General features: G+C 39.0%; 1 protein-coding gene across 3 annotated transcripts in view; it reads right to left on the bottom strand.

Moving 5' to 3' along the window:
* Positions 1-21,856, bottom strand: part of Khdrbs2 (KH RNA binding domain containing, signal transduction associated 2) — a 506,623-nt gene that overhangs the window by 86,150 nt on the left and 398,617 nt on the right. For all 3 annotated transcript variants that reach the window (XR_015628455.1, XR_015628456.1, NM_133318.2), the window contains exon 7: positions 772-854. Coding sequence is in view for 1 of the 3 variants with exons in the window: in NM_133318.2 (NP_579852.1) it covers positions 772-854 (83 nt within the window). In the remaining 2 variants the exon portion in view is untranslated. The remainder of the gene's footprint in view (positions 1-771; positions 855-21,856) is intronic.

Raw genomic sequence — 21,856 nt, 5'->3', positions numbered from 1 at the left:
TCCCCTTTCCTGCTTTCCCTTCTGCAAACCCCCTATCCCATCCCTCCTCCCCTTCTTTTTTTTTTTTTTTTATTAACTTGAGTATTTCTTATATACATTTCAAGTGTTATTCCCTTTCCCGGTTTCCGGGCGAACATCCCCCTAATCCCTCCCCCTCCCCTTCTTTATGGGTGTTCCCCTCCCCATCCTCCCCCCATTGCCGCCCTCCCCCCAACAATCTAGTTCACTGGGGGTTCAAGTAGTACAAATTTCTTAACGTTACTAATTCTAGTTCAATGTACAGGGATGTTCTCACTTTATAGATATTGATGAGAAAGAAGAGAAACGACTGTTATTTCTGGAGATACTTTTTCAGTTGGCTATTTTCAGCTTACCAATAACATTTGTTTGTGATTTGCCCTATGAATAAAAATTACAGATTTGCAAAAATGTCACATTGAGCAAACTGCCTGCTTTGTTAATTGAATTACAAGTTCATTAAAATAGTTTCTATACACATTGGTGCTTGGTTGAGTATGAGACACTCTAATGGGTTTACTGGTATCATAATCACCCTCCCTCAGGTTTCACACCACTGTTTCCTGGCTTACAGTTATTGAGTTACTATATTTTATCTCTTGTGGTCTAGCAAGCAATTTGATAATGTAGGAATGTAACAGAGATTAATTCCACTGCTTGAAAGCCTCACATAATGTAACTATAATTTACATGTGATTATAAAATAAAGCAGAGATAACACCTGGAAATGTGATTTGCCAGCAAATGCCTTACCTTTGTGTCGGGGTCACGTAGCTATTATCATAAGCCTCATAGGTCTGGTCATCATATTCACCCCCATAGCCATCATCGTACCCCTGAAATATAAAGAATTACATTTTTAAATGTATTTGCTTTGATTTATTTATATTTTCTAAGAATTTATGTCCCATAAGCTTGGGTTAATTTTTTTGTTTCTTTATATTTGAATATATTTACAGCTTCCACATAATCTTAAAACATAGTTTCCTTTTCTTTACGTTTCTTGTGGCTTTGTGTGCTTTTATTTTTTAGTAAAATGAAGGAATATGAAGCTGGGTGAGTAAGGAGGTGGTAGACCTGGGAGGAATTGGGAGAGGAGAAAGAAGTCGAGGAAAACAGATTCCCATATTCATATTACATATATTATAACTTAAAATTATGAAGTATATAGAAAAGATTTAAATACTTATTAAATACACTTCTCAGTCTATCGATGACACAGAAACGCCTTTTGTAAGATGCGTTTACAATTTTGATACAAAAAAAATTAAATGTAGTCCTTTCTTTTCCAAATATCATGTGCAAGAGTTACAAAGATATAGTGCTTCTGGCAGAAGACCCTATGTTCAGGTCGCAGCGTCTACACTGGATGTGATACCAGTTGCAGAGGCTTTGGCACCCTCTTCTGGCCTCAGTGGTACCTACATTCATGTGCACACCCCCTGACTCCCCCCACACATATATACACACAGACACAGATAAACACACATAGGCAAAATTACAAATGAATAATTACAACAAAAATGAATTCTAGGAACACTGGCCTAAATAGCGGTGTAAAGCATTGGTGGTAATCCTACTCCAAGTATTGCTTCCTCTTAAAAACCATCATTACGAAGACAGAAAACTTAAAGTATAGGACCCTTAAATTGTGCTGAGGTTTCCGGTTGGGAAAGTGGAGTCATTATTGCAAAGGTAAGTGAATAAATGAACAAGCAAATGAAAGTAAAGAGGAAAAGGAGAGCGCGATTAAAGAACTCTTAACTTTGTCATAAACTTTATTGCTTTTAAATCTCGTAAGTAATGTTGTGTGCCAAGTTTGATGAAATCACGCCGTCAAAATGCCTGGAGATCTGTCACTCTGGAGCGTGCAAGCAGGCTAGCAATTACATGTTGCAGCTATCAATCACTCTGCGAGAGATTCAGTTTTATTTCCCTTTGTGGTCATTGACTTTCAATCGTATCCACTCATCCTGACTACTCCCCAGGTCTGCCTCCAGATCTTCGCGGTAGCAATTTTCTCCCTGAAACGTACTTGCTCCCTCCCCTATCCATTTATTCCCTCACTTTACCCTGGGGACTCACCAGTATCTCATGTCGTGTGCCAGAAACCGAAAACGGAAACTGCAGGTTGTAAAGTTCTCAGACTCATTTTGAACTTTTTTTTTTTTAATTTTATTAATCAGAACGCTAGTATTTTATCACCGGAGGATTTATTTTTAAATCTGAAAATTGGTTTGTTTCCTTACTTCCGTCGTTTTTCTTTATTTGATGTTATTATTTATACATCACACATTCTGAGTCTAAATTCTGTGTCTTGAATTGTCTTGTTCATTTCCCGACCATTGTATTTTTGTGTGAAATATGAGAGTTCCTCCGTGTAATGTTTTATTTTTCTAATTTAGATATCTTTGATTTTTTAAATGAAATATTCCGAAGTTATCCTTAGAGTAGTATTCATGAAATAAACTTTGCAGTTAAGGTTATTTATGCTACAATGAAGGGTTTACACCTGGGTTGTTTCAAAGGCACTAAAGGCTTCGTGTCAACGAGGGGGGATTATTTCTCGGTTTGTTTCCCAGTGAGCAATGCTCTTTCAGTCCTTCCCGATGTGATTCATTGCCCTGTGGTTCACGTAGATGCGCCACTAGGTCTGAAAGTGGATTAGTTTTTCTAATTTCCTTCTGTAGTCTCCACGGGCTCAAACTCACAGTGATGCCTTCTGCTTCCTGCTTCCTGATCCACCGTGCCTGCTTCCTGATCCACCGTGCCTGCTTCCTGATCCACCGTGCCTGCTTCCTGATCCACCGTGCCTGCTTCCTGATCCACCGTGCCTGCTTCCTGTGCCCTCTTTACCACAGTCCCCGAAAACACATTCGTCTCTTCTGAATTTCACTTTCTTGTTGAAATATTTTCACAGTAATTTCTACCGTGAGGATACTTTAGAGACTCTCTTTCTCCGATTTCTTTTATAGTCCATCTCCCTCCTAACCTATCTTTTGTTTAGGGGCAGAAATTGAAATTTTTAAATTGTACAGAAATGGTAAAGTGATAACACAGAATAGAAATTCACCCATCTTTACCTACTAAATTGTAAACTGCTGCCACCTTGCCTGTTTGTATTATTAGGTGTTTAGATATTATATGGCACTGCATATTATATGCACACATAACTTTAAATCATTTGCAGGTCAATTCTTGAAACATAGATAAGCTATACTATCAAAAATAATCACAATCTAATAGTATCACCTGATTTTGTGAGAAAAGACATAGTTTATTGCTTTTATGTAATAAATATTATTTAGAAAAAAATTAGCTGAACATTTAAAGACCCATATTTTAGCGCTTTCAAGATTAGTCATGTAATTTCTGACATACAATAGAATACATTACTTTATAGAGTTCTTGAAGTCATTACACTGTTGATTAAAGTCGGTGTGGTAGTTTGAATGAGAATCCCCCTGACCCCCAACGAGGCTCATAGATTTGAATGCTTAGTCACTAGAAAGTGACACCATTCGAAAGGCTTAGGAGGTGGGCCTTTCCAAAGAAGTGTATCACTGGCCATGGGTTTTGAGATTTCAAAAGCCCAAGGTAGGCCCGTACTGCTGCCTGTGGATCCAGATGTGGAACTATGAGCCATTTCCCGGCACCATGTCTGTCTGCATGATGCTATGCAAACCGCTGGAATGATAGTGGATTAGACTTCGGAAATTGTGAGCCAGCTCTAATTAAACCTATTTCTTTATAAGAGTTGCCTTGGTCATACTGTGTCTCTTCACAGCAACAGAACGCTCAGCTAGCCGGAAAAACAGGGTTCTTTGTATGCTAACAAAAAGTTAAAAGTGAAACAATGGAAATAAGTTTGGGGAAATAATTTTCAAATAAATTTTTTTAAAGTTCTGATATTATGTTTTCTGTTTCTACTACCACATACTGATGTTGAGAATTTCTTTGGCTTTCATATGGCAAATATTTTATTCATTTTCTTCCTCATTGTGGATGCTTTTCCAATTATCGGTGGCCTTTCTCTTTGCTGTCGTCTTTTATTAAGTTTTAGTTGACATGTATTAGCTTGTCTGTGTCACTGACTTCTGGTGTCATAATTCTACAGATGTGCTCAACACACTGCTCAGAGGCAGCCTCCTGCATCCATTTTTCCCCACTCTGCCTACCTGCTGTGAATCATAGGCACACATCCAGGTGGAATGTTGTACTTCAGTGTATGAGACTACGTGCTACACTTGTTTCTCTGCGCTGGCTTATTTACATTAATATCTTCCAGTTACACCCTCTTTATTGCAAATGATAAGAAGACGGCATTCTTGTGAATAGTGACTGAATGGTGTACTCCATACATGGGGCTCTAAATTTTCATTGTAGTCTGCTCTTGCAGAGTTCTCTTCCATTGCGCTGGGTACATAAATAGTTCTTTATTTAGAGGTTTACGCTCTTTCGGGTTAAGACCTCTTCATAAAGTTGGTGTTGTAGATTGGAACTGTAATGTATCTTTTTTTGTCCTATGTGATTCTTACTTAATTTGTACTTGGGGAGGAATTCTTCATCTTCACTACTCGGATGGGACAGTTCACTTCCGTTACACACGTGTTATAAATGGGGCATGGAGAGGACCCTCACAGTGTGTGTACACTTTAAGCAGCTGCTATCAACACGGGGATTGTCTTTCCTCTTTGGTGAACAACAGTTCCCAGTGCAGTTGGATCTCTGGAGAGCTATCACAGAGACAGCAACCCTAAACATTACCCATCGAATTTACCACAGTGGATAACTAGAAGATTGATTTGAGCTACAACAGGTCTCTAAAGATTTTAATATCTAGTATCTATGTTTTTGACCCAAATTTTACAGGAACTGTGTGTCTGCATTCCATTTTCCTTTTAATAGCAGATCTTTGAACTCTAGCTTTGAATAGACTACTCTTTCCGGTTCTGGCTTGAGCGAAGCAAGCTCGTTGATCAGTGACACTAAGAAATTAAGAGGTTTTTGGAACCTGGGAGGTTGCAGATGGATGCTCTGAGGCTGTCATCATGCCACGAAATGAATATATTGAATTGCCCTACAAACGATATGGAGAGCGTTTGGACTACCATGAGAAAAGAGAAAGAAAGAAGGTCGGAGGCTCATCAACTTTCAAAGGAAAAAAAAAAAAAAGATTTGCCTAAAGGCTAAGCTCTACCATAAACAGCCACGCTGAGAAATACAAATGAAAAAGACTATTAAGATACACGAAAAGAGAAACACCAAGCAGAAAGATGGTGAGAAGACTCCACAGGGAGCAGTCCCTGCCTGTCTGCTGGACAGAGAGGGGCAGTCAAGAGCAAAAGTACTTTCCAACATGATTAAGCAGAAGCGGAAAGAAAAGAAGGGACAATGGGAGGTCCCTCTACCAAAAGTTCGTGTCCAAGGAGAAACAGAAGTATTAAAAGTTATTCCACTCACTATGGAAGACTGCACACTGTCAGGAAAATGCCATCCCTGTGATCTTTCTTAACTGCCAAGCAGCCTTACCCCATGTGCAGTCATCAAGAAGTATTTATTAAATTGTAAAGGAAAATGAAATACTGCCCAATTAAAAAAAGAAAGGAGGGGTTGAGAAGAGTTCTGGTATTTTTATCTTGATATAATTGTACCTTGTGGAAGCAGCTAGCTGACCCAGGGGTCAGTGTAGGTTCCTGGTTTTTATGGCCCTGATATCCTTCCCTCTTTCTTCTCTCTCTCTCTGATTCTTCAAATTCTGCTGATTCTTCAAAGTCATCATATGATGCCTATTAAGGAAATACTTTTTGCCATTGTTACAAAGCATATGGTGACCTCTAAGTGGTATAAACCTGTTATTTGCTCTGATACCTACAGTGTCTATACATCTGATTTTACATTTTTCTTGATTTTTCAGGTTTTAGAATTTTGGCTCCTTTAACAAAAAAGGAGTATACCACAGTTAATGGCGTTTTACTGTGGTATTCAGTATAGTATATTCCATGGAATACTCATCTGATTAATCTATATTAAATTGCTAATGTAGCACAAAGCACAAAGAATATTCTTTTACAATGTGGATACAGTTTGACTCAAATCTATCCACACCCAAAGAGAAATACTTCAGGTGGTCGGATCTAGCAGTTTTCCAGAACCATGTTACAACTTGGTCTAGGGAGAGTACAGCATTTTATTTTCTCTTGTACATCTTTACTTTTGTAAAAATCTTACACAGCAAGTTCTTAGAATGGAGAGATAGCTTCTCTGTTAATCCACAATTTCATAAAGTGCAAGGTTCAATTGTTCTTCATAATTAGTTACTAATGAAGAAAAAATAAATGTTGACATATACACATTATTTTTGTTTCCTAATACTTGGCCTATTTTTAAAAACAACCTTTAGTACCAAGATTTTCATAAGGATGAATATTCATTAATGTGTTTGTCTGTGTGTAGATGTTTAAAATAAACAACAGCTCTGCAAAGCAGCAAATGCCACTAATTAGTCCACAGCCGCAGAAAACAACATGCTTGCCGATATCCCAGTCTAGGCATTCAAATATTCATATATTAAAATATTCATAGGCCAATTCTCCCTCCATAAACCTGGCTTTCGAAAGGAGATGGAAGAAAATAAGGATGTTCTTGAACTTGGGCAGGGAGACGTGATACTACAGACCAAGGGCCAACCAATTCTAGCTTCACCTTGGCTTCCTGTGGGAGTTCCTAACTAAATGGCCAAACCAGGTGTGGAAGCAGCACTGTTGTGGTCTTGACCCTGTGCCTCAGTTCTTATGCTGGTAAAATGGCATCGATCACCGTGCAGTCCCATTACAGTACTTTAACAACGCAGAAGCTGCGAAACAAACCATGCCCAGTACAAGGTTGCTCAAGAGCTATTTACTGTCATGGCTCTAGAAGCTGGATTTGAAGAACATTCTCTGTAATCCAGAGAGAATGTGGAACACTTGAGGGCAGGCAGCAACAGAAGTTTGAAAGAACCAGAATGAAACATCTGATTTATGTAGAGATTATACCAGAGTTACCCCTCTGTCATTGTTTCCTTGGAAATTCGGATGAGGATCTAAGAGGCCACCTCAGTTCAGATTTATGTATTTGCTCATTGCATCTGCCTTTGTGGAGCAAAAACCTTTTGCATCCTGGGGGCTCCTCTAAGAACGGTCCTGTAGGAGATATAGGGTTTTCAAATGAATAAAAAAGAATGCTGCAGGAAGTGCATGGATGTATGGCCACCCAATGGAGCACAGAAACTTCAACCCTGGTGGAGTCACTGAAGAAGACAGAGGCTTCCTCCCACCAGGCATCAGCTTCTAAAAGCATCCCCCTGAGATGGGACTGTCCTTGAGCCCTCCACAGTGCTGGACTGTTGGCTAGCTTGATCTGCAGCTTGGAGACATGTGATGGAGGGCGTGTTTGAGAGGAGTTAGGGGAAGGGCTGGGATTGGATTTGCTCAAAACCCCTGGCACAGGTGCATGGAATTCTCAGGAAACAGGAAAAGGGAAAACCAGGAGAATCGTATGTGGAGGAATCGCCACAAAGGAGTGGAGCTACACAAAGATAGCGAGTTGATCCAGCCGGTTGCTTTCAAAAAAGAACTGCTGTGTGGTTTTCTGAGCCTCTGAGCAAGATGCACAAAATGAAGTCCCAGTGCAAAAGGGCACACACTGAGAAGCCAAGAAGGGTAAAGTGACTGGCCAAGCGATGTGAATCACACCACTAGTCAGCATGCCCAGATGACAGTCATTGGGTAGAAGAGCAGCTTGCTTCATTTTTCTACAGTTCCTTTGAAAGAGAACAGCACTCATCTAATCTGTGAGTTTCTTGTGTCTAACAACCCACTTTATTTTAGATGCTGAAAATAGTGACGATTTCAAAGTCTTTAAGTGGTGTTTCCAAAAATGAACAGAGCACACCTGATGTCTCAGTAAGAGAAAAATGTCTGTAATAAACACTTACCTTCTTCTGCTCATAAATACACAAACTATCTACGAGAGAATATGACATTTCCTTGTGAAATATGGCAGGACCTAATATAGTTTCTAAAATATATCTTCTCTTTAAGATTTCTTCATATCTGTGCGCCTCTCTATTATTTGCTTTTCTATTCTTTCAATCAAATATAAAGACCTCAACAACATCCTTAGGAAGGCAGTCTTGGCTGTGTTCTGGGTTCTACCTAATACTTACACAACTTACTTTCGATATAATACAAGGTGCAGCTCTAAATTAAAGGCCCCCGGAAAGTGAAATTAAATGACTTATGATTTCCTGTAACTTATAGATAACTCATATCTGGAAGTATTGGAAATGCAGTGTGGAAAACAAATGCGTATTATCTTGACTATGCAGCAATGCAACACCAGGCTATTTTTATCCACTTCAGATAATAATGAACAGAGGCTGGAGGATGGCTCAATGGTTATGAGCACGCAATACTCATAACCTGAGTTTAGTTTACAGTACCCATGTGGTAGCTAAGAACCATCTGTAAACCAAGGTCCAGAAGATCCAATGATCTCTTCTGGCCTCCATGAGCACTGGACATATTTGGTACATATACATACACACACACATGCACACACAAACATGCACACACACACACATGCACACACACACACACACATACACACACACACACACACACACACTAAAATGAAATAAAGCTTTATTTAAAATAAAAATGTACTGGATCTTCTTTTACATGTCTTCTACCTTTTCTTCTTAAGGATTAATTTTGACGAATATGTGCATTCTTTTTTTTTTTAGATTTTCATCTAATATATGTTTTTTATGAACTTGAGTATTTCTTATTTACATTTCGAATGTTATTCCCTTTCCCCCTTTCCCGGTTTCCAGGCCAAATCCCCCTAACCCCTCCCCCCTCCCCTTCTTTATGGGTGTTCCCCTCCCCATCCTCCCCCCCCTTGTTGCCCTCCCCCCAACAATCACGTTCACTGGGGGTTCAGTCTTAGCAGGACCAAGGGCTTCCCCTTCCACTGATGATCTTACTAGGATATTCATTGCTACCTATGAGGTTGGAGCCCAGGTTCAGTCCATGTATAGTCTTTGGGTAGTGGCTTAGTCCCTGGAAGCTCTGGTTGCTTGGCATTGTTGTTCATATGGGGTCTCGAGCCCCTTCAAGCTCTTCCAGTTCTTTCTCTGATTCCTTCAACGGGGGTCCTGTTCTCAGTTCAGTGGTTTGCTGCTGGCATTTGCCTCTGTATTTGCTGTATTCTGGCTGTGTCTCTCAGGAGAGATCTACATCCGGCTCCTGTCGGCCTGCACTTCTTTGCTTCATCCATCTTGTCTAATTGGGTGGCTGTATATGTATGGGCCATATGTGGGGCAGGCTCTGAATGGGTGTTCCTTCTGTCTCTGTTTTAATCTTTGCCTCTCTATTCCCTGCCAAGGGTATTGTTCCTCTTTTAAAGAAGGAGTGAAGCATTCACATTTTGATCATCCGTCTTGAGTTTCATGTGTTCTGTACATCTAGGGTAATTCAAGCATTTGGGCTAATAGCCACTTATCAATGAGTGCATACCATGTGTATTTTTCTGTGATTGGGTTACCTCACTCAGGATGATATTTTCCAGTTCCAACCATTTGCCTATGAATTTCATAAAGTCATTGTTTTTGATAGCTGAGTAATATTCCATTGTGTAGATGTACCACATTTTCTGTATCCATTCCTCTGTTGAAGGGCATCTGGATTCTTTCTAGCTTCTGGCTATTATAAATAAGGCTGCTATGAACATAATGGAGCATGTGTCTTTTTTATATGTTGGGGCATCTTTTGGGTATATGCCCAAGAGAGGTATAGCTGGGTCCTCAGGTAGTTCAATGTCCCATTTTCTGAGGAACCTCCAGACTGATTTCCAGAATGGTTGTACCAGTCTGCAATCCCACCAACAATGGAGGAGTATTCCTCTTTCTCCACATCCTCGCCAGCATCTGCTGTCACCTGAGTTTTTGATCTTAGCCATTCTCACTGGTGTGAGGTGAAATCTCAGGGTTGTTTTGATTTGCATTTCCCTTATGACTAAAGATGTTGAACATTTCTTTAGGTGTTTCTCAGCCATTTGGCATTCCTCAGCTGTGAGTTCTTTGTTTAGCTCTGAGCCCCATTTTTAATAGGGTTATTTGTCTCCCTGCAGTCTAACTTCTTGAGTTCTTAGTATATTTTGGATATAAGCCCTCTATATGTGCATTCTTAAACTATAAACTAAACTTATACCAACATCGAGTTGTCAAATGTAAATAATACTGGCTTTACATGTAAGCTTTAAATGAGCAGAGTAGTAAAATCTATTGAAATGACTGTCATTTAGACTCAGTTATAGAGAACATGAAGACGTGTTTTTGGAAGTCCATATTTACTTTTGTTCTCATGGTACTTCTTCACGGATATCGTATAAGTGTGTATCAATATTCTCCTAAACATATTGTAAAATTTGCTTGATACAGAGAACATAACTTACAAATAAGTTATGGGGTGTGTATTCATATATAACTTCATTGCAACTTGCTAATTCTTGTAAAAATCCACTGTAAGCTTTGTAGTTCTATTTTTTCCATTAACATAGTAGTTGGTCACACCACAGGCAAATGCCTGGCTAACTTCTGAGACAGGAAGGAGGTACTCGGATTGCTGATAACCCTTTGTGACTCTGACAGATGTTTTCACTTATATCAACCAATCAGAGGGAAGTAACATTTCCAACACGCCAGTTAGTAAGTCACACACTTAATACTGAGAGTGTAACACTGTTCTGACCTATAGCATGGTCACATTCTAAAAGAATATTTTCTCAAGTTTACTTTCTATTAAATGCAAATAGACCCTACAATTCAATCTTCATGAAAATCATTTTATTCATAGCACTCAGTTCCAGAAACGGCTCTGTTCATCCATGCTGTAAATACCTGTATCATGGTTGCTGTCATGTGATCAGAATGATTGGAAATTGATATGCGACCACAGGAATGATTTGCACAACTCTGAAAACTAGTTCAGTAAAGCAGATTCAATACTAGAGCACTTAAATTGTGATGAAATCCACGGTTTTGTGTTCACTAAACATTGCTAGTGCAGTTTATTTAATTTTAAATTTATGCAACTTAAAGTATAGTTAGGAACCAATACAAACTTTCTGAAAAATTCAAAGGGATCTTGCAATCCATTATGAATCTATTGTAGCTCTAAATGACTAGTGGCTTACGAGATGAGATCAGGAAATTTCTATTTTTAAAATACACTTTGGAGGTTCTCCAATAGGATACATAGCACATACTATAGGAGTGCACCGGAGGAGTGTCTTAATCTGCCTAATAATTGCAAAGAGAATTTCAGGGAAAGTCTTGTCTGAAATACGTGTTTGAGAGAACCTGGAAATAGCTCAGGTGGATAAAGAGGCGAGGTGGAAGAAAGAATTCCATCCCTAGGTACAATTCTCGATGCATGTACAGTTGAGGAGCCACTATGAAAATCAAGATTTAAGGACAGAACTTCTAGTAACAATATCTAAACAAAGTTCTACTTTTTTTACTTAATTGTATTTTTAATATAGTTTGCATATTTCTGCTGAAATCTTGAAATCTGAGAAAGCTTTATCTGATGTGATTTTCTTACAAAGGATTAGGTATTTTTCTTGGAAGGGAGAATATCAGTAGAGAACCTCAATCCATTTCTGAGCTGGTATTAGTCTTTAGGCATGGGGATTTGAAATTGAAAATATATGTACTAGTGAGATAGTGCCTGCCAGATACCAATACACAGGTAATGGTTGAAATAACCATGGCTATGGAGACACAAGGCACAATGCAAGAAAAATCATCACTGGAAACACCCAGGATCATATTGTAGAGTAGAGGACCACACTTTTCAATGGCCTACCATATTCAATATAGGGTTCTTATTAGTTTGTTGCATTTTAACATAGGCCATTGAGAATTTCTTGCTGTATTCTTATGACATTTACAGCACCAAAATACTTTTAAAGACACAGAAACATTAAGGAATATATTATATATCCTTTAGGCTTGGGGATTGGTTTAGGGGTAGAGCAAGTTCAGTTCTCAACAGTTAAAATAAAATAGTAACCAGAAATAGAGTATGTTTTCTTTTTCAAAATTAGTATGTGTGTGTGAGAAAGAAAAACAGAGACAGAGAGAAAGATTAGACAGACAGACAGACAGACAGACAGACAGGTAGATAGAACATATAGTCCTCTGTGAAGGCCAGAGAACTTGTCTTTGTAGTCAGTTCTCTGCCTCCATCATGTGAGGTCTGGGGACTGAGCTCAGGTAGTCAGATTTCACTAGCAAGTTATTTTATGAGTTGAGCCACCTCATTGACCCAGAAATGAGATTTTTCTAATCATTACATATTTATAGGGTTTGAGTATTTCTTGTCACTTAAGGAAGGGAAGTGTGAAAGAGGGCGGAAACCTAGTTTGAGTTAGAGAGGAGAAAGAAGTTTCAATGTGCCACTGATAGTGAATACAGATACAATAAAACATGCACAGTTCTACAAGTCAATCAATCAATCAATCAATCCAGGTGATAGATAGGCATGTGCACCAGTTGAGGGATGTGGCCATCCATCCGTTTCAAAAGTTTTAACCCAGAATTGTTCTTCTCCAAAGAAATGACAGGAACAAAATATGGAGCAGAGACTGAAGGGAAGGTCATACAGAGTCCTCCCCACCCTGGATCCATCCCACCTGCAGACACCAAAGCCCAATACTATTGCTGATGCCAAGAAGCACTTGTTGACAAGAGCCTGGTATGGCTGTTCCCTGAGAGGTCCTACGAGCACCTGACCATACAGATGCTGATACTCTCAGCCAACCATCAGACTGAGCATGGGGTCCCCAATGGAAGAGTGAGGGGAAGGACTGAAGGGCTGAAGGAGATTGCAATCCCATAAGAAGAACAATATCAACTAAGTGAACCATCCAGAGCCCCCAGGTACTGAGCCCCCAACCAAAGAGTAGACACGGAGTGATCCGTAGCTTCAGATTCATATATAGCAGAGGATGGCACTGTCTAGCATCAATAGGAGGAAAGACCCTTGACCCTGTGAAGGCTCGGTTCCCCAGTGTAGGGGAATGCCAGGGTGGTGAGGTGGGAGTTGGCAGATGGGAATGGGAGCACCCTCATAGAGGCAAAGGGGAGGGGGCATAGGAAGGATGGGATTGTGGGAGCTGTGTGTGGGGGAAACAGGGAAGGGGGCTATCATTTGAAATGTAAAAAAAAATAAAATGATTAAAAAACAAAATACCTTCAAAAAAGAAAGAAAAGGCATGGCAGCTCTATGACAAAGAAATGACCAATGCCTGAAGGAACAAATATTCATACAAGATTAAATATTGTTCACTGTATGACAACTCATATAGGACTTCAGATTCGTGTAAAGCATTATTTAGTGTGCATAAAGCCAAGGGTTTACCCCCACAAACCATAAAAATGGCATATACGTACAAATATGTGTGCAATTTAGTGATTTAGGTGTCAATGAAAAATAAGTAAAGAGGGGGAAAATAATTTAAACAACTTAAAAACAACCCTTTCTATGTATGTCAGGAAATAAGCAACAGCAAATTGGTCACTGACAGTGCAGCAAACCTTTAAGCACTGAATCTTCCAGTTTCACAAGTTAAATTGGACCACAGGAAACAGCAAATGTTGAAGGTCCAGTGGTCGAATGTTGGTAATTTCCTGAAGTACAATGTGACAGTACTAATAAAATATACAGATCTGAATTTTTTATTCTAAATGAAACTGGAAAATGCCTTGAAATACCAGGTACTTGTATATTATAATGACTTAATCAAAAATAATTTAGACTTGTTCATTTAATTAAAATAATTTTAGATTTGTTCATTTTCATTTTATGAATGTTGAGTATATGAATGTGGGCTGTATGCATGCCTGTACTTGTGGAGGACAAAGATGATGTTAGAATTACATGTGGTCCTTGTCTGTCTAATGTGGGTGACGGGAACCGAACCTAGGTCCTATGCCAGCGCACTGTGTGCTTTTAATGCTGCCACATCTTTCCAGGCCCTCAATTGGAAGGAAGCAATATCATATTGACTTTGCTATCTACTTACATTTTCATTTACATTTTAAATTAGAAGATACATAGGTGATGGATTTAGCAATTGGTCATCATCCTCATTTCAGGGTTTACATTATGGATATTGAAGCAGAACAAATAAATAAAACATTGTGTAATTTCAAAGGCAAGCAAGGGAGAAAGGAAATAAGGTCAAACAATCAATAATAATAAAAACCATAAAACATCCTACAATTAGGTAATTTAATTATGAGGGTCAGAGTCACAAATCTGTCACTAGACATTGAAACGCTTGGCACCGAGGCAGTTTGCTAATGGTGACCTTTAATATTATTGAATGTAATTAGCCAGTCAAGTGGGAACTTGACATTTATTAGTTAAGTGTGGTTAATTCTTAAATGCATGTTCCTTTCTTAAGCCTAATGATGTAAACAGTAAAAACGCACAGACTGTCTCCTTTGTGTATGAGCCCTTCTTACTATATATGCTCATGTAATAGCTGTAATTGTAAGACACACATAAAATTTTATAAAAGAAACAACATAAAATGCCAACACTTTACAGTCACTGCTTCCTTAGTACACAGGCGGTCAATGTTTATGACCAGTATACCTTGACCATGGGTTCACACATTTAAACATTCTGGTTCTTAAGTCTTATACGTCCCTAGATATGTTCATCACATACTATGTTCTTGATATTACACAGATGGTTTTCTGTAAAACAGATGTGATTGTAGTGGCATCTTTGAATGATTTTTATACCCAAGGAATAGGTTCCAGTTAGGATGATGGGTAGCGATGTCTGGGTACCTCTTTCGTGTGCAGCTTTTATTGCTACCCAAGCAAGTGAGTTTCTCACCTTGGGAAGTCGTGATGTACTGAAAACCACTCCAAAAACCTCGAACACATGCCCTAAGCATGGAATGCAGTGACCCCCAACACTCTAGCTCTTAGGGGATAATTCTTAACTTTGTGGAGTTTTTCTAGGAATTCAGTGAACGAGGCACCAAATGAAGAATTCGTGATACCATTGCCCCTATGTAGAGTGAAGTTATGGAACGATATTCCTGAATGTCTGTATATTCAATATGCTGCTGCAAGGCTTCTGATATAAATTCTGTGGAAACTAAACATCCCTAAAGGCCATGAGAAACCCCTGTCAGCCCAGTGGACATGACCAAATGGTCTTGATTAACACACTAATCTCTGAGGAGGCTAATACAGATTAAAAAATCCACTGGATAAGATAAAATAACAAAACTCATGAGAGACATATGGAAGATGTTTTATATATGTATGTATTATGTATTGTGTATGTGTATGTATTATGTATGTATATTTATATATATGTATTATGTATGTATAGACACACATACACACACACTTGTCATATATGAGTTCAAATGTGCCCATTTGAATGGAGTATTCTTTGCTTTATGCTTAATATATTTCTATTGTACAACATGGTGCAAACAGTTAGCAGAATGTCATGATTTCACAGTTCCCAAGAGCAAATTTTCAGTGTTCGTACTTCCAATCGTTCAGCGCTTGAGGTGACAGCTAGGTCACCTCGTTTCAGAATTATTTTAAATTATATTCGTAAAATCACATCACTTTGTAGCCTACAAATTTATACAAAATATTGAATGTAATATAAAAAGCAGTATTTAATCCTCAAGTGGTCCTATAGCTTTAAAAGAATAGTTCAAGGGGCCTGCACATTAGGGCACTATTAGGTACTTACAAGTAACCATCCAAATGGTGCTTCGTGCACAGTAGCACAAGGCATGAGACCCCTGGATTAGAAAATAGGATTTTACTACTCAGAGTAGGCAGATCTATAGTGGAGGAGTGTAATCATTTGCATGAGGTTCATTTCTGCCCCTCATCCCAGAGGGAGGGCAGACAGCCAAACTTGTCTTATAGGAGAAAAATAATAAGATGAGGAGCATTTCAAAATAAGCCCCCTTTAGGGGATGTGCCTGCTCCTCAGTTTTGCTAGTGGTATAAATAGTACACGTAGACAAAAGAACAAGAAGAGAAACCATGTCCTGGTGTCTTTTGCGAGCCCAGTAAGAAAGTGCAGGGACAGGCAAAGCCTGGGGCAGACTGTGCCTTGCAAGAGTGACGTTCTGCAACAGTGGTTCACAGTGTTAAGGACATGTGGGTTATTATCCTGTTTTCATGTTCGTGTACTATCTGAAAGTTAGGTTAGTGGATGAGAGCAAATGCCTTTATGTGTATTTAAAAATTATAATTTAATATATCTTTCCTTTTTCGTCACTCCTTTTGTGTCATAGATTCTTATACTTCATCTGTCAGTGTTCCTCTTGCCTATTATCAGCACTAGGCTTTGTTGACCATGCATACTCGCGCCTAAACTCAGACATATATCTTTGGTGAGGTTCTGTCTGCAGTGAGTTAATGCAGGATCTTAATACTTTCCCTCAAAAACATCAATTTCGAGCCAGTTTCCTGTTATTGGAAACGATGGCTGAAAATTAATTCCCAAAGTTGCACAGGTTCCTCAGCTCACCTAATTATTTTTGTTGATCAAAGTATTTGTGACCTAGGTTTGCAAGTAGGTCATTCTTAATCATTAACAGTTGTATTAATTTTCTGTTAGCAATAAAGCTATATAATAAGAATGGCATCACAAGCACTATGTTAATAAAAATAATAAAATTTGGTGCTTGGCAGAGACAGAGGAAAACTTTGTTAATTAGAGAGTCTTCCAAGGTTATTATTAAAATTAAATCTCTTGGAACATTTTAGCTATTTTCCTCTAATACATTTCAAGAGGATATTAACATCATGTTTTTTAAAGATTCCATTCTCAGGAGGAACTTTCTATCCCTGTCCTCATTAATGCTTTTAAACATGTTACAAATCCAACAGAGGTACGTTCAGTCCAGTTGACCAACTGATCTGTGACCAGTAAAGTACAAGCTTCTCGGCCTGCAGCACCAGGTGGTAACGGTGTTATTTCAGTGATGCTTCCTGTGTTTTATGCTGCTTCTGCCTTGGAGCTCAGAAGTCAGTTGCATAAGTCTCTAAGGCTGACTAGCTCACTCAGCTGCTAAAAGACAGAAAATTGCTAATGCTGCCAGAACTAAGAACAGGAACAAGCTTTAGAAGGCAAGTAATGTTTTTCATTAGTAAGTATTAAAAGGTTAAAGGTGAACGTAAGGTCAGTAACACAAGTTGAGGCCTTGTTTTCACAGGAATCCAGGAGGCTGGCACACCAAGAAGGTAGGCTGTTGTAAAAAGAACTAGAAGGCTGAAGGCATATGATCCAATGTTATAAGAAATTAGGGGCTGTTCAGGTAGTCAACTGTCCTTACAATTTGTTTAAGTTTTCGAAGCTATGTTTTGTGCTTCCTATAGACTCAGGTAATATTTGATTCATTCTCGAATTTCTGACAGGGTTAAAGACTAGTTATAGTCTCATAAACAAACAAGTTGTTTAACATTGAGAGATAAGATATAGATGGAAATGATGGTTTTCTGGGGTTTTGCTTGGTTGATAGTATTTTTCTTATGGGATTGCAAACCCTTTCAGGTCCTTCTGTCTTTTCTCTAACTCCTCCATTGGGGATACCTTGTTCAGTCCAGTGGTTAACTGCAAGCATCCTCATCTGTATAAGTAGGGTTCTGGCAGAGCCTCTCAGAAGACACCTATATCTGGTTCCTGTCAGCAAGTATTTCATGGCATCAGCAATAGTGACTGGGTTTGGTGTCTGCATATGTGATGGATCCCCGGGTGCATCAGTCTCTGGATGACCTTTTCTTCAGTCCCTGCTCCACTCTTTGATCCTGAATATCCTGTGAGTATTTTATTCTCCCTTCTAAGAAGGAATGAAGCATCTACATTTTGGTCTTTCTTCTTCTTGAGCTTCATATGATCTGTGAAGTTTTTCTTAGGTATTCCAAGTTTTAGAACTAATAGAAACCATCAACCAGTGAGTACACATGGAGGATTCTATGACTCCAGCCACATATGTAGCAGTAGGTGGCACTGTCCAGCATCAATAGAAAAAAACCTTGGTCCTATGAAGGCTCATTTCCCCAGTGTAGGATAATGCCAGGGCGTTGAGTTTGAAGTGGGTGGGTAGGAGTGGGAGCATCCTCATAGAAGCAGGTGGACAGGGTATGGGAGAGGGGGGAAGGGGATAACATTTTGAAATGTAAATACATAAAATATCCAAGAAAAATAAAATTTTAAAAATCTGCATTAAAAAAAGAAAGGATAGTTTTCAGATGATAATATAAGCTAAAATCAGAACATAATTTAGGTATAGAATTATAAGCTCTTTAGTTAGGATAGGTGGCAAAATACTTTATCTAGTTGAGAAATATAATAGACTGGATGTTTTTTGTATATCATACTTTATAATTTACATAATTGTTGTGGTTATGCTCAATTTATGTCTGAGAATGAGCCATTTTAAAAAAATGAACAGAAAAGGTAAGATATTGGGGATTGGTTTTAATGCTTTGAGTTTTTCCCACCCCCAAAATTAGTAATCTACATGTCCAAATGCTGAAGGCCCTTGTCCCAATTGGTTTTTGATCGATCAATAAAGAGCCAAGGGCTAATGGTTGGACAGATAGACTGAGGCAGTACTTTGAGATTTGCATGGTCTAGGAACTTGGAAAGGGGAAGGAAAGCGAGATCACCATGACAAGGAAGAAGAAAGACGAGACTTAAATGCCAGCCATAGATATTGGCCTCCGGGCCTAGCGTAGTGCTGATTTTTAGTAGACTGATCTCAGAGATACTTCAGCCCTGCCTCAAAATGAATGATGAAAGAAACGAGACCAATCAAATAATAGGCAAGGCCTTCCTTCGAGCTGGCCATTCAGTTGACAGTCTTAGCAAAGGCACTACCAGGTTGGCACTACTGCCTGATTGGTTCTGTTCTATTGTAAGTTTTACATGGCCTTTCCTTAAATAATTCTATTTAAAGCTTTTAAAAATTCTTTGTACACAACATTCTGCTTTATCAAACATTTACATATGATCATGCAACTATCACACGTAAGCTGTTTGGGCTAAAAATATCCAGTGGTTATATAGAAACCCAAAACATACATCAAAGGACGATTTAGATTGCTACATTATCAGAACTACTTATTTTTGTGAAGTAATACTTTTCTTTCCAATTTACCACAAGGCTAGTTTATAATAATAACACATCTCTCTTACTTCACACTCAGAGATTTATGTGTGCTCGTGTGCCGCCCGGTAGGTCATTTCATAACCATGGGCTTTATAGTGTGCACTGTTCATTATGGCAGTTACTGGGCAGATGTGGCCAGTGTGCACAGTGTGGTTAGTGAAAGCCAAGAACTGAACCTTAATTCTATGCAACCTCACACTCCCTGAAGACCTCATTTAAAACTTCAAATTACATTTATTTGCTACAGCGGTAGGGTGAACATAAGCTATGGGCCATAATGAAGGACTACATTTAAAATTTTAAATTATATTCATTATTTTTGGAGGGGGGAGTTTGTGTGTATAACAGCCATGGCTGAAGGTGGAGGTCAGAGGACAACTTTAGGGATTTCAGATTTCAGTAGCTTTGTGTGGATTCACTGTGTTACTTAGGTTGGAGAACATGGGGAACAGGATTATATGACAGGATTCAACTGACTGAAAGTCTGGCTAATGTATGTTTTCTTTTTGAGTTCAAACTCAGGCACAGGGGGAAGAGACAGTGGCCTTCAGTTTTATAAGTGACGCTATTTCAATCCCTCGTTGTCTCTTAAGTGTTACTTGTAGACATGACATTGAAGAAGTACAGATTTTCCCTTTTGTGATTTGAATGATCTGGCTTTTCGAGTAAATGAATTAGATAGACTATGATTTTGGATGGCCTTTTCTAAAGAAATATTTCCTTCAGCATGTTCTGAAATAGGATCAAGATCAAACTGATGACATGATAAACTTTGATAACTTTAAAGAAACAGTAATATTCAAACATCTTAACAACAGCAAAGGAAAACAACATTGTGTCATTCACAGGGCATGTGCCTCATTATAGAAGCCAAGACCTTACAATGTGACACACAGAGAGGAAAGATGCTCAGAGAAAAGGGATCAAGGCCATCAGTGCTAGGCTGAACTCTGAGTGCCAACTGAGTCCTACATGTTTTTGATACAGGAAAGTAACATCTAGATGTGTTTGTGCCTGCGTGTCACCTGGCGAAGTAAAGAGCATTGATACAAAGATATCTGTGTACTGATTCATAAATGCCTGAGAACATCTTTCTTTGCTTCAGCTGCAACATCTACACACTAGGTGGTTTGAAGATCTGGAGTCAGTGTCCAGTAAGATGTCGCGAGGGTGGCTTTCTCTGAGCCTCCTCTCTCTGCTTTAGAAATGTTTGCTTTTCTGAACTAAGTTTATGTGACTTTTCCTGTATGTCTTAATCCTTTTTCATTTTAAGGACCTTAATGTTCTCAAATCAGGACACTCCCTAAAAACTGCATTAAAAAATTCAAATTACATTTATTTATTACAGGGGTTAGGGTTGGAAGAATAAAGATTTTACACTATCCCCCACTGACCCTGCTGTGAGGACAAGTGCACCTCACAGCAAAGAATAACGTAACATGTTTTGGGGATGTAGCCTGGCTATAGCCACCACAAACCATCTGGCCTTGATAAGGCCTGACTCAACAGTTCTGAGAAAAACAAGAACTAGGGTCCGCTTGCCCAAGAAGCAGGGTGGCCTAGAGTTGAACTGAGCTCAAGTTAGATCATGTGTGCCAATGTAAACCAACCAATGAAATTGCTTTGTGTGACTGTTGCCAACTGCCTATGTAATTTTCCCTATAAATACCTTCCCCTAACTGGGCTCAGGGTCGACTCCTCTGTCTCCTGTGTGAGATACGTGTCGTCCCCAGAGCTCTGGTTCCTCAAATACACCTCTTGTTTATTACATCAAGACTGGTTTCTCGTGAGTTCTTGGGGGTGGGGTTGCATCGTCTCGAGATTTGATTGGGGGTCTTCCCCACCCTGATGGTCTTTCAGGGTGAATGCAAGCCTTGGTTCCCTAAGGACAGACTAAATTGAAAATTTTAAATTATATTAATTTTCTTGTGTTGTGGAGTGGTGGGGGGAGAGAGAGAGAGAGAGAGAGAGAGAGAGAGAGAGAGAGAGAGAGAGAGAGAGTGTGTGTGTGTTGATACAAGCCATGAATGAGTGTGGAGGTCAGTTGTTTTTCTCTGTCCACCATGTTTATTCAGGATGAAACAGGGGTCATTAGGTTCAGTAGCAAGTGCCTTACTGAGCTATTTCAGGGGTCAGAAAAACTGCATTTTAAATCAATCATCTCCCTAAGAGCCTTATCTTTGAATTTGGTCTCATTACTGTGGAAAAAAGACATCAGCATGTGCACATAACTAGACTCTGAGTTAAAGTAACAACAAAACATAGCAAAATAAAACAAACTGCTCACCAAGCAACAAGAAAAACAAAAAACAAACAAAAACACCAAAACAATCAAAAAGGCAAAATAAACAACAACTTTGAAGTAAACACAAGTGAGATTCTGAGGCAGTGCAGGTCTCATGCTGTGGGTAAGGGCAAGTCTAATTAGACTGCCATTGCTACAGTTTTATCATTATATTTGGGTGCATACTTAGGGATCAAACTCCCCAGTCTCCAAGTCTGCATGCCACCTGCTTTGCACATCTCTGTTTACTGCCCAATCAAACACAAT

This window comes from Rattus norvegicus, chromosome 9, assembly GCF_021556685.1.
Source record: "Rattus norvegicus strain SHRSP/BbbUtx chromosome 9, alternate assembly SHRSP_T2T, whole genome shotgun sequence".
Classification (NCBI taxonomy): domain Eukaryota; kingdom Metazoa; phylum Chordata; class Mammalia; order Rodentia; family Muridae; genus Rattus; species Rattus norvegicus.
Note: the sequence above shows the minus strand (reverse complement) of the source record. Positions and strands in the feature narration are given on the sequence as shown.